An 18,096-nucleotide genomic window follows, 5' to 3' on the forward strand; every position below is an offset into this window, starting at 1 on the left:
TCATCCCCCACGCCTCTCTGAGTGGCTGGATTAGGCTGGATTGGGGCTGGCTGGATCCCTGCCTTCACATAAATAACCAGGAGCATATTGTAGCAAGTGTAGGAACAGGAGATAGCACTTTGCACATTTCAGTGTAGTGAGAAAAAAACTAAACTGTTGGCAACGTTGTTATTATTTATTTAGTAGTACTGAGGATGGAACCCAGGGGCATTCTACCTCTGAGCTAAACCCCCAGCCCTATTTTTTACTCTATTTTGAAACAAGGTCTCATGGAGTTGCAAAGGGCGTGGTGGAGCAGTTTGTAATCCCAGCATTCGGGAGGCTGAGACAGGAGGATCCTGGTCAGCGGCCAGCCTCGGCTACTTAGTGAGGTACTTTGCAACTCAGTGAGACCCTGTTTCAAAATAAAGAATAAAAATAGGGCTGGGGTATATCTTGGAAGTAGAATGCCCTGGGGTTCCATCTCTACTACCAAAAAATGTTTATACATAAGGATTTGGGAATGTTTGACCCTCGATTGGTTCCATCAGACGGTAGGTGCTATCACAAAGAGACCATGCCTGTGACACCAGTACTTGGGAGGCTGAGACAGGAGGATTGGAGGTTTGAGGCTACCTTTAGCAACTTAGCAAGAGCCCCAGCAACTTAGTGAGACCCTATTTCAAAATTAAAAAGAGCTGGGTGTGTAACTTGGAGATAGCATGTCCCTGGGTTCAATCCTCAGTACAGAGGGAGAGAGAGAGAGAAGAGACCTTAGCTCATAAAACCCACACAAGTATTTAGCCTTTAAAAGCATGTCAAAATGTTAAGTGTGTTTCTTCTTGGGTGGGGAGTATAGTTTTCTTTTTCTTACTTTTTTTCTGTTTTCTTTTGTGGTCCCGGGGATGGTTCCCAGGGCCTCACGCCTGCTAGGCAAGTGCTAATCACCGGTCTACACCCCAGCCTGGTTCTTTTTTTTCTTTTTTTGGTGCTTAGAGTTAAACCCAGGGTGTGTACACACACACACACACACACACACACACACACACGCACAAACACGCGCACACACACACACACACACACGATGAATCCTGCAAATGGAATATATGGAATATAAGTCACATTTCATGGATAAGAGAACTGAGGCTCAAAATAAATTAGATCAATTTGGTCACAGTCAGACATTTACCCCTTGGCAGAGCCTCGGTGAATTTGTTTTGTTAAAATATAGTTTACTATATTTTGTTGTTGCTTTTTTTTTTTTTTTTTTTTTGGTGGTACTGGGGGTGGAACTCAGGGACGTTCTACCTCTAGGCTGTACTCCCAGACCTATTTTATATTTTATTTGGAAACAGGGTCTCACAAAGTTGCTGAGAGCCTCACTAAGTAGCTGAGGCTGGCTTCGAACCTGCACGATCCTCCTGTCTCAGCCTCCCAAGCGTGGGGATTACAAGCGTGCACCACCACGCCCAGCTAAGCCTCGGTGAATTTGAGCTTTCGCCTCCACATCCTGTACTTTCTGAAGGCCTCCGTATGTTTTCTGGGGGCTAACGGCTAAGTCTCTAATTGTAAGCCCCACACGGGAGGGCGATGGGAACCGTGTCCCGTGGGAAGAGCCCTTTCTCCTGTGAGCCTGCGGCCAGGCCGCCTCTGTGGGTTCCTGTTTTGGTGTTTTTGCACCTGACGTAATACGTACCTTGTTCCAAGGTGCTCAAAATTCTTTGTAAACCTTATTTTCAATGGCTGCCTAGTAATCCCTCGGTGGGATATACCATTACCCCTAAACAATTCCCTATTGTGGAGCTTCGGGCTGTTTCCAATTTCTTAACTGTCAGCAACAATACTGCACAGAACATCACTTTCTTCAGAAAGCTTTTTCTGTTTTTTCCTGTTTCCTTGAAATAGTTTCTCAGAAGTGGAATTACTGGTTCGAAGGCCCTTAACACCTATGTCTCTTCTACAGATCCCCCAGGGCGCCCCGCAGGGTGCGGGGACCCCACCACTGTTTCCTGCCCTCACTCCCTCCCTCTCTCTTCTCTCCCTAAAGCCTCATAAAGAGAATGGCTCAGAGTGTGGTGGAAGTCATGGAGGACTCCAAGGGGAAAGTCCAGGAGAACCTCTTGGCTAATGGAGGTAGGTCCACGCCGGCTCCGGCTCTCTGGAGCGCTCTCCCTCGCCGGGGCCACGGTGGTTGCCGGCATGCCCTGGCCTGGTGGGAACTCTGAGTGGACGGGTTGGACACCGGCTGCACACCCCACTGTCAGCCCAGGTGAGCAGATGGCTGTGGAGACAGGCCTCTCTCTAAGCTTGTCTGCTGCTGCGCCCGTTCCAAGGTGTATAGCGGCTCTTCCCCTGTTGCTGAATCGGGCGGTGAAATCTAAAATGGGCCAGGCTCCAGGCACCTGTGTGGCTCACCCGCCTTCTCTTATTCTCTGCTCTCTGGGTGGAAAATTCCACCCACCCCACCCCAAGCCACGTCTGCCTTTCCCCAAACAAGGCATGAAAAATGCCTCATGCCCCCGGGCGGTGCCTTTGTTCAGTCTTTGGTTGCCACCCCAAAGACAGAGACAGGAATGCTTTGTGTAAGGGGAGTCCCAGTAGGAACTCCCATCTCCCTGTGCGAATGGGGTGCATCTTCAGATCCCAGAATGGGGTGCATCTTCAGATCCCAGCGATGTTTGGGTCTTTTATCACGCACATGCGATTTGAACATGTTTAAAATGTACAAGACAAAAATTTGGAGATGCTGGAAACTTTATTACTTTTTGCAGTGCTGGGGATGGAAGCCAGGGGCATTCTGCCTCTGAGCTACACCCCCAGCCCTATTTTTTATTCTTTATTTTGAAACAAGGTCTTGCCGAGTGGCAGAGGGCCTCAATAAGTAGCTGAGGCTGGCTGCGAACCTGTGATCCTCCTGTCTCAGCCTCCCAAGTACTGGGATTACAAGTGTGCACCACCATACCAGGCTTGAGATGTTGGAAACTTTAGAATTAAATGTTTAAATATCTGTAGAGATAATTAGATTTGTGTAATCCTGTGAATATTTATTGAAAATGATAGCATTTATCTTTAACCTTCATATTGCCTGCTAAAATTAGCATATATACACATATACACACATACATTCATATTTTGTCCCTCTTAAAAACATTAAGTTTTAATTTTCTGGTTTTAATGTTATAGAATTACAGGTTATTTTTCTTTTTTCTCTTTCTTTTTCTTTCTTTCTTTTTTTTTTTTTTTGTGGTACTAGGGATTGAACCCAGAGGCATTTTATCTTCAAGCGACACCCCCTGGCCCTGATTTTATTTCTTATTTGGAAACAGGGTCTCACTAGGTTTGAGAGTCTCACTACTTGCTGAGGCTGTCCTTGAACATGCAATCCTCCTGTCTCAGCCTCTCAAATACTGGGATTACAGCTCTGCACCACCATACCCAGCTTATTTTTCTCTCTTCTAATTTTTAAAAACTTAAGACAAGTTTTCCTAGCATCTAAAAAATGTTGACAAGTGGAAGTGTTCATTCTCTCATATCTGAACCTGGCTTAGCATGTCTTTGTGGTTTAATAATTCCATCTTATTATATTGCAGGTCTGAAGGAAAAAATGAAATATCTAAAGAGTAGGTTGTGCGCTGTGTGCTGGGCATATTTGCAGTGTGATGCTGTGTGTGCCCGGGAAGCAGAGCCTCTGTCTGCTCGTAGGGTACCGTGATCGAGTGATGGCAATTTCTCAAGTGACAGCCTCGTTGCTTGGTCACGCTATCCGTACGATGCAGACAGCACTATTCTGCTCTTTCCCCTCTTTCTCCCGTCACCCCTGCCTCCTGGGGCGGCACTGCATGCCACTTGGACATGGAGCTTGTCATCTTTCTGCCTGTGCTTTGCTCTGGCCCCATGTCCGTCCACAGCGTCCCTCCTGCCTGTCTCCGAGGCTGTCCGCTTAGGCTTTTCTCTGTGTGACCTTGAGGTGCAGGTAAGAGGAACCTCCTCGGGCAGTGCCAAAACACGTCAATCCTGGTACAGCTGTTAGAAGGAGCCAATTGCGTTGGGTTTTCCCCAGCCTGCTCCAAGAGGTGGAATGAAAGTGCAAGTGATTTTAGGGTAAATAAAAACTGCTACAAATGAAAAGTTATTAGTTACCTTCCAAACGCAGTCTGTCAGTCATACTGAGATTTCTTGCTAATGGTAAAAACAATTTGTCAAGTCAAACAATGGATGGTATTTGCCAGCAGGAAATAATCATGGGGCCCTGGACTTAAAAGCTGACTTAAGATACAAACTGGTCTTTAGGTCATGCACGTTTAAGGTTACATTAAAATAGTAGTTGCAGTGTCCGTGTACAGGGCTGGGGACGCAGCGCAGTGCAGACCACGCTGAGCACGCAGGAGGCCCCGGGTTTGATCCCCACCACTGCAGATCACAAGCGATCACAGAAAAACCTAATTCTACTCTGAAAGCTTATGTGTTGGTAAGCTTTTCCCATTACCTGTTGGTAAGCTTTCCCCATTCCTCATCCACACGGCACCAACTCTAAGACACAACTCCCTTCTCAGGAGGAAGAAGCCACATGTTGGATCCCAAGAGCTTCCAAGATTAGAGTTTCCCAGGCAGCTCTGCCCACAGTAGCTTCTGAACTTTCATATTAACATATCACTATATGTATATTGGGATTACCAAAGGCCCTAAAAAGTTCTTTTTGTTTTTTGGTACTGGGAAATGAACCCAGGGGTATTCTACCTCCGAGCTATACCCCCAGCCCTACTTTATTTTTATTTTTTGAAACAGGGTCACTGTGGGTTGATGAGTGTCTTACTACTTGCTGAGGCTGTCCTTGAACCTGAGATCCTCCTGTCTCAGCCTTTCAAGTACTGGGGTTACAAGTGTGCCCCACCACGCCTCACTTGAAAAGCCTTTTTAAAACTCAGCTTGATTGGAGTTTTCCCAATCTTACTGAAATGAGAAATTTTTTTTCTTCTGCAGGGCACCCACAAATTAGTGATTGACAGAATTAGCTAGCGGATCAGATCTCACAATTGGCCTGGAGTGTGGGATTTTGACTCAGTTTCCTCCAGGGGACTTTCTGGCACTGTCACCAGGAGGGCCGCAGCGGGTCAGACCAGGTCCTTCAGCGTAATGTGCAACTTGATGCTGGCAGGTCACCCCTCTGGGTCTTTCTCACCTGTAAGTGGACTTCGTAACAAGCCATTTACAGGCTGTCAGCTCTGCCTGGACACCTCTTGCTTCTGTTTTTCTCTGCCTCTAGCTGAGCAGTGAGTCTGGAAGGACACTGACTGGTGTGGGTGTGGCAGAGGCTGAGCAAGTGCACACTGCCTGCCCCTGCCCCGATGTCTGCAGAAGACGCTGCAGGGGCCTGTGGGTAACTGGGCCATGGCCCCGTGCGGTCACATTGTGGTTTCCCAATGAGACCACTTGCTGAGGACGTGGTAGCCCGTGTGTGGTGTACTTGGGTCATGGTCTGGCCCCGGGGGCCATCAGCCGAGGCCTCGGCTCACCCCCTTCAAGGACCAGGCTTCGCTAACCTCGGCCCAGGCAAAGGACACGGGCCATCCTTTCCCGAGCAGAGGACGCCGCAGTCCTGGAAGTAGAGCAAGGCCAGGCTGGCTGTGGGCATCCTCCAGCAGTGTTCTCGTCCAGGGTCATGCGCATGGACAGGGAAGGGCCCGTGATGTGTGAGCTGGGGCTCAGGTCAGTGTCCAGAGCTGGCCCTGGTGTTCAGGACTTGGCAGAGGAGTTGGGGGAAGGAAGTCATGGTCACAACCCAGAGGTTTGTTGAGGCTCCAGCAGGGAGGTGGTTGTCTAACATCCTCTTGGGCACTCCCAAGCATCTGTTGGGTGCCAAGCCCATACTGGGCATTCATGCCCATGCTGCCAGAGCGCGGAAGACCCTTGGCCCCTGAGGGCTGATCGTCCTGTGAGCTGTGATGGGACACACCCTCCTTCTGTGTGAACACTGCTTGATAGCGTCTGGGGCTGCCACTCAGTCACATTGGGTTGGTTTCTTTGTAACGGGCCTGGGACCATCCCAGGAGGTCAGCTCACACAGAGTCTGCCACAGAGGTTTAGCCAGTTACTGCTGCTGGAGGGGTCCCCCAGCCTTCTTATCAAACCCGTGACCACATTCCCTGCTGGGTCCATTCACCTCCTCCCAGGCCCGAATCCTTCCTGCAAATTCATTTCTCTACCATGGTACGGCAATGCCAAAACCAACACCAAACTCTGCCTAAGTCTTGGGCGGCCACAGCAAAACCCCACACAGAGTGGTTTACACAATAGACCCTTATTTTTTTACAATTCTGGAGGCCGCAGCTCAAGATCGAGTTCCCAGCCAGTTGGGTTTCTGATGTGGCCGCCTCCCTGGCACACAGTCGGCCACCTTCTCACTCTGTCTTTCCGCCACCTAGCCTTGGCGTGTGTGGAGAGAGAGTGAGTGTGTGAGCGTGGAGCCGACGTCCCTGCTTGTGAGGACAAACTCTGTATCAGTTCTGACACTAGTGCTGTAAACGTATAATGCAAATTTTTCCCAGGACCTCTTCCAATTCTGGGTAACCTAGGAAATATCCGAGCGTGGTGTTACAAGCTGGACAGTAAGGCAGCGAGCATCCCTCTTCTGCCTGCGACGTGGCTGCGGCCTGATGATGGTGGATGTGGTGGGGAAGGAACCAAGGTCTGGTCTGCGTGCCAGGCAGGGTGCTGGGGGCGCACCGTGCTCCTCCTCTTTTCAATGATTTTTTTCCCCTTGGTCCTAGGATTTGAACTCAGGCACATTCTACCTCCAGGCTACACGCCGGCCCCTTTTACTCTTTATTTTGAAATAAGGTCCCACTAAATTGTGAGGGTCTCACGAAGTTGCCGGGGCTGGTCTTGAACCTGTGATCCTCCTATCTCAGCCTCCCAATTTCTAGGATTGCAGGTGTGCACCACTACACCTGGCTGTGTTTCCCTCCCTTGAAAACGGAGTTTACATAACTCTGAGCCAGAGTTTCCTCATGGAAATAATAATAGTCCTTAGTAGGGCTGAGGAGTAAGTGAGGTGATTCACCTGCCCTGGCCCCGACTCCCTAGGAGGAAGGATTCACCCTCTGTATTATCTTAAGGCACGCTGCGCCCACAGTCCTGCCACCAGACCAGTTCCCTCCTGCGAGTTCCCTGGCTTCCACCTGCTTCTTCGGGACCTGTCCACCCACCTGTCATAAGCAGGCTTGTCCCGGGCTGACCTCCTCCCCTCGCCCTGCCCCATCTCTGGCTGCGGGCTCGGTGTCCATTGCTCCTCCAGTCACCCCGCCCAGGAATCTGAGTGTCTCCTGTGTCACCAGCCCTGGATCCTGTCCAGTGGGTCTCTCCTCTCTCTGCCTCACCTTCTCTCTCCTGTACCCTTGCTGTCTTCTTTCCACCCCACATAGAGGACCGCCCAACTGTGCCCGTGCCCTGGCCTCTCCTGTGGCTCACAGGGTCCCTGTCCGGCACTCTTGCCCAAGTTGGGGTGACCTATGGCCAGCTCTAGGCACGTTCTAGGGGCTGAGTCTGTGAGCTTTCACATCACTGGCACAGGATGGGGCCCAGCACGACCCTCGCGCCTGCCCCTTGCCTTCCTGTCTGGCTGCTGTCCATCTCCCTGTCTGGTCAGCCTCACCAACGCCACGCACTCAGCACTGGCTGAAGCTCATGACACCTCCTTTAAGCGACAGTATCGCTGGGGTTGCCCTGCCTTGCTTGGGCTCAGGAGTGGGGAGGCCCGGCTGCTGCAAGCAGGTGACCCCTGGTGGCAGCCATGGCCTGTGGGATTGGGGTTAGGGTTAGCGTTAGCTGGTAACCTAAGGCTGGCCCCACGCTCTCTGGTATGCTCGGGGTATTGCAAAGCAACGTTGACCCAGTGGGGAAGGGTAGGCTGAGCAACGGGAGAGGCCGAGTGTCTGCCGCCTTTGAAGGCCTTTGCCTCTGCGGAACGGCCTCAGCCCAAGCTGGCTCCGGGCACAGGAGTGAGTGCGCCTGGTGCAGGACCTTTCCTCTGGCTGCTCGTGCGCTTCAGAGGGGCTCAGGGTCCTGGCTGACTGCCCTGCTGGTTTAGAACTCTGCTCCCACGGGGCCCATGCCTGCCCACCGGTTTCTCCTGGACTGTCTCCTTGGGTGAGCGCTGGACTCTGCGTGTGGTGGACATCTTGGTCTCGGGGGATGTAGAAAGCCACACTCATCTATCCGACTGTGTTTGTGTCCTTCCAGTTGACCTGACATCCTTTGTGACTCACTTCGAATGGGACATGGCCAAGTACCCCGCGAAGCAGCCTCTGGTGGGCGTGGTGGACACGCTGGCCAAGGTGAGAGGGGCCTTCTGCCTCAGGACCTGCAGCTGTTGAAGGCCCCCTGGGGGCAGCGTGGGTCCCAGGGACCAAAGCCCAGATGTCGCGTGGGGTGTGTGCTTCTTCCACCGCAGGGAGGGCCCCGGTTTTGGAGGCTGGCTGGGGTGGGGGTGTGGGCTCCCTCTGTCCTTCCTGCACCAAGAACATGCGTGGCACCCAGCCCAGCCTCGATGCTCTCACAAGAGATCAGAAACTCAGCCACGTACGTCCTCGCCAGAGGCTCTGGCTGGGTCAGCCCCCAGGTCTGCAGGACTGAGCTCTGAAAGGTTGCGGGGCTCAGGTGGGGCCACACGGCCAGTGAGAGATGGAGCTGGCATCCTCTGGGGCCTCGCAGGTCCAAGCCCTGGTTCTTCCCGTTGTTTACGGCTCCCAAACACCGCTCAGCGGCTTTTCATTGGCTTCTGGTGATGCCATAGAAGTAGGACGGACAGTTGTGTGCTGTTGTTCTTTTTCCTCTTCTTCTTCCTCCTCTTCCTCCTCTTTTTCCTTCTCCTTCTCCTCCTCCTCTTCTTCTACAAGCCCTCTACCACCGAGATACATCCCCAGCCCTGTTTTCATATTTGTTTTTTATTTTTCTTGTGGTACTGGAGATTGAACCAGGGGGCATCCTACCTCCCAGCTACACCACCAGCCCTGTTTTGTTTGTTTATTTTGAAACGGGTCTTACTAAGTCGCAGAGGACCTCACTAAGTAGCCGAGGCTGGCTTTGACCCTGAGGCCCTCCTGTCTCATCCTCCCAAGTACTGCATGTACCACCATGCCCGGCTTTTTTCTTTTTATAAAAAGTATAAATTCTATTTTAAAAAGCAAGGTTCATAGCCGGCCATGGTGCTGCACGTTTGTAATCCCAGCATTCAGGAGGCTAAGACCAGAAGATCGTGGTTTGCAGACAGCCTCTGCAACTTAGTGAGACCCTGTTCGAAAATAAAGAATACAAAATAGGGCAGGGGGTGTAGCTTGGAGGTCAAATGCCCCTGGGTTCCATCCTCAGACCCACCAAAAAAAAAAAAAAATATATATATATATATATATATATATATATATATATATATACACACACATCTTAGGTGTCCCGTGAACACTTGGCCATTTGAAATTTGGCCATTTTGCTGACCTGCTCTTTAGTGCTGAGTGACCAAGCGCCTTCCTTTCCCACACAGCAACTGGCCCAGATCGAGACGGACCTGAAGTCGCGAACGGCCGCCTACAGTGCTCTGAAGACGACCCTGGAGAACCTGGAGAAGAAGTCCACGTGTGTACCTATGCTCCCGCCGGCCTTTGCGCGTCTGCTTGTCCCGTTGCTGGGTGGCCTGGGAGCCTGTGCCCCAGACAGGAGACAGACAAACAGAGCTGCGTGCTAGAACAGGGGACCCAGAGCAGAGGAGGGAGAGGGGAGGGCCAGACTGGGAGCCCAGAGAGGTGCACAATGCCCGTTCCTACTTCTCCTAGGTTCTCAAAAGCACCTGGGATCCTCCCAGGTCCTTTACCCTGCCAAAAAAAGAAGACAGGGCTGGGGATGTATCTCAGTGGCAGAGAGCTTGTTGAGAGAGAAGGAGGAGGAGGAGGAGGAGGAGGAGGAGGAGGAGGAGGAGGAGGAGGAGGAGGAGGAGGAGGAGGAGGAGGCTGCAAAAGGCAGCGGCATCCAGGATGTCAGAGCCTGGCTGACATCTGAGGTCCAGTGAGGGCGATGGGCTTCTGTGCAGGGCAGAGACCCTGCAGGGACTCAGGTGCCTTCTCTGCCCCCCTGAACCATGTGGAAAGGCAGCAGATAGACCTGGCACCGAGGTGCAGAGGTGTCACCAGAAGCTGGCCTCTTTGCAGGAGTGTAGGAAGCCAGGTGGAGTGTGGAAGCCTCTCCGTCTCCCGACTCTGGGCCTGATCTGTTAGGGCAGTGGCCGGGAGCTTGGAAGTAGTTGCGAGCCTCCAGGTGGCAGCAGTGTGGGCAAGGGGACGCCCCTCCTACCTGCTGCCTCTTCTGAGGTTACTGAGGGGGCTCTTCTTGTGCAAAAGCAAAGACACATCGAGCAGTCCCTGAAAATGCAAAATGCTAATCTGAAAACCCCAAATGCAAAATGTTCCCAAATTCAAAATTTTGAGCACCAGCGTGGTGCCACAACTGGAAAGTCCCACGCCTGCGTCAGGGCGCTGGTCACAGTCAGAAATGCGCTCCACTTTAAAATGACCGTGCAGAATTACCTTCCGGCTATGTGTAAAGGTCTATATGAAACAAGTGGATTTCTGCTTAGACTTGGGTTGGTCACCAAGAAGAGATCTCTGTATGTATATGCAAATATCCCAAAATATGGAACAGTCCAAACTTGGCGGCCCCGGGGTGGGAGCGTGCAGGGCCGCCCTCTGGTCAGATTCTCCTCACTTAACCAGTGAAGTTCCCCTCACTGACCGCTCACTGAGTCACAGTCCCTGGGATTGACGTCTTGAGCACGCGCACTGAGTCAAAGAAGAGAGGGCAGGTGAGCCGGGCACGGTGGCATGTGCCTGCAATTCCAGGACTTGGGAGGCTGAGACAGAAGGCTGGCAGGCTCAAGGCCAGCCTTAGCAACTTAGCAAGACCCTCCTTCAAACAAAACATTTTAAAAAGGCCGGTGATGTGGGTTCAGAGGTGGAATGCCCTGGGTTCAGTCCATAGTACAAAAATAAAGAAAAGAAAAGATGGATGAGCATTCTCTCCTCCTGTTAACTTCTTTTCTTCTCTCTCTGCATTTTCGTTTTGGGGGGCTACTACGGCTTGAATCTAGGGCTTTGCACATGTGAGGCAAACACTTTATGTCTGAGATAGGGTCTTGCTAAGTTTCCCAGGGTGGCCTCAAATCTGCCATCCTCCTGCCTCAGCCTTCCTCCTCCTCCTCCTCCTCCTCTTCCTCCTCGCTGCTGCTTCTTCTCCCTCCTCCTCCTCCTCCTCCTCCTCATCCTCTTCCTCCTCCTCCTCCTCCTCCTCCTCCTCCTCCTCCTCCTCCTCCTCTTCTTCTTCTTCTTCTTCTTCTTCTTCTTCTTCTTCTTCTTCTTCTTCTTCTTCTTCTTCGTGCGGGTCTGGGGATGGAACCCAGGGGTAGTCTACCTCTGACCTACACCCCCAGCCCTAATTTTTATTCTTTATTTTGAAACAGGATCTCACTAAGTTGAGGAGGGCCTCACTAAGTAGCTGAGGCTGTCCTCGAACCTGATCCTCCAGTCTCAGCCTCCCAAGTACTGGGATTACAAGCGTGTGCCACCACGCCCAGCTCTGCCTCAGCCTTCTGATTAGCTGGGATTACAGGGGTGCACCTCTACACCCAGCTTCTTTATTTTTTCAATGTCCATTTTGGAGTACCTGCCCTCAGGCCCTATGCTAGACCCTAGAGACATAAAGCAGAATAAAGTACAATCTGTGCGTGTCAGGGTTACAGTTACTCATCCAGCAAATACTTGGAGAGAAGTCTGCTTGTACTGGGGTCAGTGAGAAACCAGAGACATGAGGTCACGTGGGGCAGGAAGACCGTGTTTGCTGCTGCAGCAGGGTGACGGTGCCACATCTGGAGAAGGGTTTGCCCATGGTCACACGGAGGCCTGGTGATGGCCTGGCCGGGAGTGGGCAGGAGGCGTGCTGGCTCCTGGGCGGGCCGGGAGCCTCCGGAGCATGTGGCTTTCGGGCTGCAGCCTGGCTCTGTGCTTCGGAAGTGTTTGGGGGGCGTCTGGTGCTGATGAGCTACGCCTGCACCGCTGGCCCGTGGTCTTCTGTCTTGGTACCTGTGCGGCTGTAGATGAGCTGCTTTTGCCCTTCATTTGGGCCAGGTCTGAAGCTATTTCAGGTGAGCGTCCCCTGGCTGCTGGACAAAAGGACTGTAAGTGACACAGCGCCCTATCTGGGCCTATCTCTGCTGTGTTGACACCTGAGTAATGTTAGCTGCCGGCACCTGAGGTCCCCTCTCAGCAGGCGGGTCAACACAGTGCTGGATCCTCCGGCTTCCAGGGCCTGGTGGCAGCAGCTGAGGCCCCGCCAGCCTCAGCCTCGCGGGGCTGGAGGGGAGGAGCCAGCAGCTCTGGCCGCCCAGCACCTTCGCTGAAGAGGACCTGTGGGGTCCTGGCTCCAGCATCCTCCACCCCGCACCCGCTGTCCCCGTTTCCTGCCTCCCGTGCTGGTGCTGGGGTACCCTGGGGTGGGGACTCTCTGCCCTGCCTGCTGCTCACACCCTCTCTCCCACATGTCTTTCAGGGGAAACCTCTTTACTCGGACACTGAGCGATGTTGTGAGTAAAGAGGACTTTGTGCTCGACTCGGAATACCTCGTCACCCTCCTGGTCGTCGTCCCCAAGTGCGTGGCCGGGGGGCGGGGGGGTGCTGTCAGCCTGCGCCCCCGGATCTTAGGAGGCGGCCGGTCCCTCTGCCTCACCAGCTTTGCCTCCCCGTTGGTGCTGGCGCTGGAGGAAGAGGAAGCCCTTCCAGCCCAGCAGCCTTTTCTGGAGCCCTGCTGTGTCGGTCATGATGATTTCATCCCCCAATGGTCCCTGAGGTCTAGGATGACTGTTATGAAGCCAGGGAGATGGTTCTCTGGTCTTAGGGGCCCTTGTCCAGGATCAGGAAATTCCGAGTGAGCCACAAGCATCTCTAGCTGAGTTCTTCACGCAGAAGCTGTTCATGGAGTCCTGGGGCCCTCTGGGACAGGCGAGGCCCAGGATGGGACTGAGCCAGGGCTCCCCAGGTCCCCGGCAGGTCCTCAGGGGATATGGCTGGTGTTTAGTCCCAGCACCCGGGACACCCAAGAGCCTTTGTGCTAAAAGCACTGTGTGACTGTGTTCTTGCAGGCCCCACTATACACAATGGCAGAAGACCTACGAATCCCTCTCGGACATGGTGGTCCCTCGGTCAACCAAGTAAGTGGAACCCCAGCTGGGCCCCGGGTCCCCTGGAGCACGTGTGGGTGCTCTGGGGTGTCCAAGCCCCAAACATACCTCAAGGGTGCGAGGTCCTCTGGGCCCCACAGCTGTGTTCTCTTGAGCCCCTTGGCCTGAAATACCTGCTCGGTCCCACGCCTAGTCACACGGGGGACTGGCTGCTTTCAAAACTCCACCCCCTGCTCCTCCAGGGAGAGCTGACCTGGTGGCTGTCCAGCAGCGGGCCCCTGCCTCTGCCGGATCACCGCTCAGTGTTCTTGGCTCAGCACCCATTTTTCCCACCTGAGGGTTCAGCAAGCGCCTGGCTGGGAGTGGCTGCCCGGGAAACAGTCACAGAGCCCAAGCAGGAGAGGAACCCAGCGCAGCACATGGCCTGCCAGGGTCAGGAAGGAGCGGCCAGGGGCACTGCAAAGTTCACAGGAGGGGGATGGGTTAAAATAACATCCAGCCGGGCATGGTGTCTGAGACGGGGGAATCACGGGTTCGAGGCCAGGCCAGCCTCAGCTACTTAGTGAGGCCCTTCGCAACTTAGTAAGACCCTGTTTCAAAATAAAGAATAAAAAATAGAGCTGGAGGTGGAGCTTGGAGGTGGAATGCCTCTGGGTTCAATCCCCAGTACGGCAAAAGTAAAACAATAAAATAAAATGTCTGTCATAAGGCAGGTGCCATAGTGCATACCTAGCTCACCATGGACACATATGGTAGGCGTGGTACATACCTGTAGCCCCAGTGTTGGGAGGCTGAGACGGGAGAATCCCAGGTTGGAGACCAGTGAGACTCTGTTGCAAAATAAAAATAAAATAGGGCTGGGGGTGTAGCTTGGAGATAGAATGCCTCTGGGTTCAAGCTCCCTAGTACCACAATAAATAAATTAAAAAATTAAAAGGTCTGGCCGTTTAGCTCAGTAGTAGAGTAAGTTAAAAAAGAAATGAAGGAAGGAAAGGAGAAAAGAAGGAAGGAAGGGTCCATCGCAGAGTGCTAGGCAACTGTGAAAAGGGGTGATTCAGAGCGGAGGGAGGTGCCAGCCGGCAGCAGAGGGACAGCCTGACCGCGGGAGGATGAGCGCAGAGCCACAGAGAGGGCCTGCTGTTTACTTAAGGCCTGCAGGTGCTGGGACTGCCCCTCTGCCACGGGCACACAGAACACAGTAGAATCTTGGGGTCCGGTGGGGAGAGGACCGCCGCCTTCAGGAATGCGTAGCAGGGTAGGCTGTTAAGGGCTGGGTCTCAAAGCCATTGGATGATCCAGTCAACCCAGCCCCGCTCGCTCCCTGCCACTCCCAAGCCTTCAGCCCCAGGAGGCTGCAGCTTGGAGGGGTGCCTGGGAGAGGCAGCGCAAGCCGAGGACACTGGTTCCCAGCCCCTGGTGGCTTCCAGGGCCCCAGCCTAGGCCGCGAGGCCCGGCCTCCTAAGACCAAGCATGGGCCCCTCGGAGAGCCTGGTGCAGGTGACCCTGGTGACCAGCCCCACAGACGATTCCTCTCCCCAACAGACTAATAGCCGAGGACAGCGAGGGGGGCCTCTTCACCGTGACTCTGTTTCGAAAAGTGATCGATGACTTCAAAGTCAAGGCCAAAGAAAACAAGTAAGTCTCGCCTCCTCGCCTCCTCGTTCAGCCTGGGGCTCCTCCAGCCTCCTGGTTCGGCCCGGGCCAGGCGGGCTTGGGTGTCTTCCCCATCTGGAAGCCTCTTAGTCTTAGTGCTGGCTGCTTTGCTTGTTTTAAGGTTCATGGTCCGTGAATTTTTCTATGATGAGAATGAAATTAAGAGGGAGAGGGAGGAGATGACCCGGCTGTTGTCGGATAAGCAGCAGCAGTATGTGAGTACGGGGCCGGCGGGTCGTACGGACGGGGCCGGTGGGCCGTGCAGCCGGGCCGCTCCCTGACCTCGGTGCCCCGGGAGCAGGCGCCACCTCTGAGTGCCAGTGCGCCCGTGCCCTGTGCCCATGCCGGCAGCCTCTGTCCCCACGGGGAAGGCTGGGGCGGACAGATGAGCTGAGTTGGTGCCTGCCTGGGTCGGGCAGGGGGTGCTGGGGCTCCCTGGCTGGGGGTCCTGCCTCGGCACCCGGAGCTGAGCCGGTGGCAGCTCTGGTGGAAGCCTCCGCCCACAGAGGCAGCGCAGTTGCCTGAGAGTGCCCAGTGCCAGTCCCGTGCCGTGCGGCCTCTGAGCCCAGTGACCTTGCCTGTGTTCTTAGCATAAAGAGCGGTGCTTGTCCTGAGACTTCCCACCACAGTGGGAAGCTTAGCCACTGTGGAGGAGGCGCCGGGCTCCCGAGGGAGGGAAGCCGGGGCTTTGGGTGGGGCTATGGCTTTGGGGACGACACTACCACTCTAAGAGGACATGCTCCTCGCTCGGTGTCCTCCGGCTGCAGAGCCGGGCTGAGCCTGGTGACCCCCGAGGGGCTGGCTGGGTGGGAAGTGTTCTGGCCCCTTCTCTCCCTCCTGTGGGAGCACTTTCTGATTGGGCCTGGGGCCACCGGGGGAGGGAGGAATGAGGAGGACGGGCTCCAGGCCTTTCCTAGGAGAGCCGGGGTGTGGACGCAAGGCTGCGAGGGCCTGCTTGGGGGAGCGCGGGGCGCTGGTTAGTTAGAGTGCTTTACAAATGGCCGAGTGTTTGCCCAGGGCCTCCGGTGGGCTGCGTGTGCACCTTGCCGGCTGAGTCGTGGGCCTCTGCAGAAAGGCAGCCGCCACCTCCAGAGGGATGTGAGTCACGGAACCCCTAAGTCAGGCTCTCGGAGCCCTGCTGGATGGCGCCTCTCCCTCTAGGCAGGAAACAAGAACTGATGACGGAGAGCCTCGTACTGGGGACGTGTGTGTGTGTGTGTGTGTGTGTGTGTGTGTGTGTGCGCGTGTGTGTGTGTGTGTGTGTGTGTGTTACTAGGGATTGAATCCAGCCCTATTTATTTATTGGTGGTACGGGGGCGGGGGTAGAACCCAGGGGCATTCTACCCCCGAGCTGCACCCCCAGCCCTATTATTTTTTATTCTTTATTTTGAAAGAGGGTCTCACTGAGTAAAAGGGCCTAAGTAGCAGAGGAGGCTGTATGCAAAGTGCGATCCTCCTGTCTCAGCCTTCTGAATGCTGGGATTACAAGCATGCACCACCATGCCCAGCTTATTTTATTTTATTTTATTTTTGTGGTATTTGGAATTGAACCCAGGGGCATTTTACCTCTGAGATACACCTCCAGCCCCATTTTTTAATTCTTTATTTTGAAACAGGGTCCCACCGAGTTGCAAAGGGCCTCACTAAGTAGCTGAGGCTGCCCGCTAACCATGACCCTCCTGCCTCAGCCTCCCAAATGCTGGGATTACCAGCATGTGCCATCACACCCAGCCCCCAGCCCTATTTTTAACTCTTTGAAACAGGGTCTCACTAAGTTGCTGAGGGCCTCACTAAGAACCTGAGGCTGGCCATGGACTCGAGATCCTCTTGTCTCAGCCTCCCAAGTACTGGATTACAAGCGTGAGCCACCAGGCCTGGCTTGTTCTTTCTTTCTTTCTTTTTGCAAGTCTGGGGATGAAACCCCAGGGCATTCAACCTCTGAGCTACACCCGCTGCCCTAGTTTTTATTCTTTAATTTGAAACAGGGTCTCACTAAGTTGCAGAGAGCCTAAGTAGCTGAGGCTGTCCACGAACCGCGATCCTCCTGTCTCAGCCTCCTGAATGCTGGGATTACAAGTGTGTGCCACCATGCCCGGCTTTGTTTATTTATTTATTTATTTATTTATTTATTTATTTATTTATTTATTTTTGGTAGTCCCAGACCTATTATATATATATATATATATATATATATATATATATATATATATATATTTTGGAAACAGGGTCTCTTAAGCCAGCACGGCTGGCTTCTTTTATTTTTGAAACAGAATCTCACTAAATTGCTGGGGCTGGCCTCCAACCTGCAATCCTTCTGTCTCAGCCTCCCAAGCACTGGGGATACACGCATGTACCACTACACCTGAGTCATCCTGAGGATTTATAACTGCTTCTCCTGGAGCATATGCACAGACACCCTTGCTGTACCTAGACACGCATGCCCTCCCATGAGTACACATGCTCCTCAGCCTGGACCTGTGCCCCTCACGTTGCTGCAGTCCCCGGAGTAGGCATGACGGTCACTTAGAACACAGGCCCACGCAGGAATGACAGTCGCCAAGAACAGCAAGTCCAAGGGCACGTGTAGCCCATCGGGACTCTTGGCACTGCCCAAGGCCCAGCCTTCTCGGCCACTGTGGTGCTGACCCCCCCAGGGTGCGCCTAGGCAAGGCAGTCTGTGGCAGGCTTCGTGGGTCCTGCCCGGGGTCAGGCAGGACCTCCGCACCCACATTCATGCTGGCAGAACTCTGCGGAGCAGGGTGACAGGAGCCTGCACCTGCCAGCTGGTGGTCTTATGTGGCGTAGACCCCAGCACCCCTCGCTGCCCCGGGGAGGCAGGCTGTGGTCTCAATGGGAGGGAAGTGGAGCATCCACTCCGTGGGAAACTGCCCGGGAGCAGGGTCTCCATGGGCTTGGCCAGGGTGGTCCCTGGGCGCCCTGAGAATCTCTCCTTTAGTCTGAACCGAAGCAGCGAGTGTCTCGCATCCTTTGGTTACATGTCAGCCAGAGACAACAGGAGGTGCTGGGTTTCGGGTGCTCTAAGAGCAAAGATAGCACGCACCATCCTGCTTCCACCTGCTTGCAGGGATGGGAGGAGGAAGGGTGAGATGGCCTACCCGCATGCCTGACTCATCTTCTGCATGTGGCATGTATAAGTCGGCCACGAATGCTGAGGCGGTCCCCGTGGCTGGGCGCGGTAGACACCCTCCCCGAGCCCAGCCGGACCAGCTCCGCAGGCACGGCGTTCCCAC

At 53.9% G+C, this 18,096-nt stretch overlaps 1 protein-coding gene across 3 annotated transcripts in view; it reads left to right on the forward strand.

Moving 5' to 3' along the window:
- The window catches only part of ATP6V1C2 (ATPase H+ transporting V1 subunit C2), a gene marked incomplete at both ends in the record, with an annotated part of 57,619 nt that overhangs the window by 31,463 nt on the left and 8,060 nt on the right, over nt 1-18,096 (forward strand). For 2 of the 3 annotated variants that reach the window (XM_080711061.1, XM_080711060.1), the window contains 7 exons: nt 2,027-2,112; nt 8,218-8,312; nt 9,515-9,606; nt 12,565-12,663; nt 13,154-13,222; nt 14,735-14,827; nt 14,967-15,060. In XM_080711061.1, coding sequence (XP_080567187.1) covers nt 2,027-2,112; nt 8,218-8,312; nt 9,515-9,606; nt 12,565-12,663; nt 13,154-13,222; nt 14,735-14,827; nt 14,967-15,060 — 628 coding nt within the window. Of the gene's footprint in view, nt 1-2,026; nt 2,113-3,569; nt 3,600-8,217; nt 8,313-9,514; nt 9,607-12,564; nt 12,664-13,153; nt 13,223-14,734; nt 14,828-14,966; nt 15,061-18,096 lie in introns of all 3 variants that reach the window. The other variant, XM_080711059.1, reaches the window with a different exon arrangement.

Source organism: Muscardinus avellanarius (genome assembly GCF_963383645.1).
Source record: "Muscardinus avellanarius genome assembly, chromosome: 15".
Classification (NCBI taxonomy): domain Eukaryota; kingdom Metazoa; phylum Chordata; class Mammalia; order Rodentia; family Gliridae; genus Muscardinus; species Muscardinus avellanarius.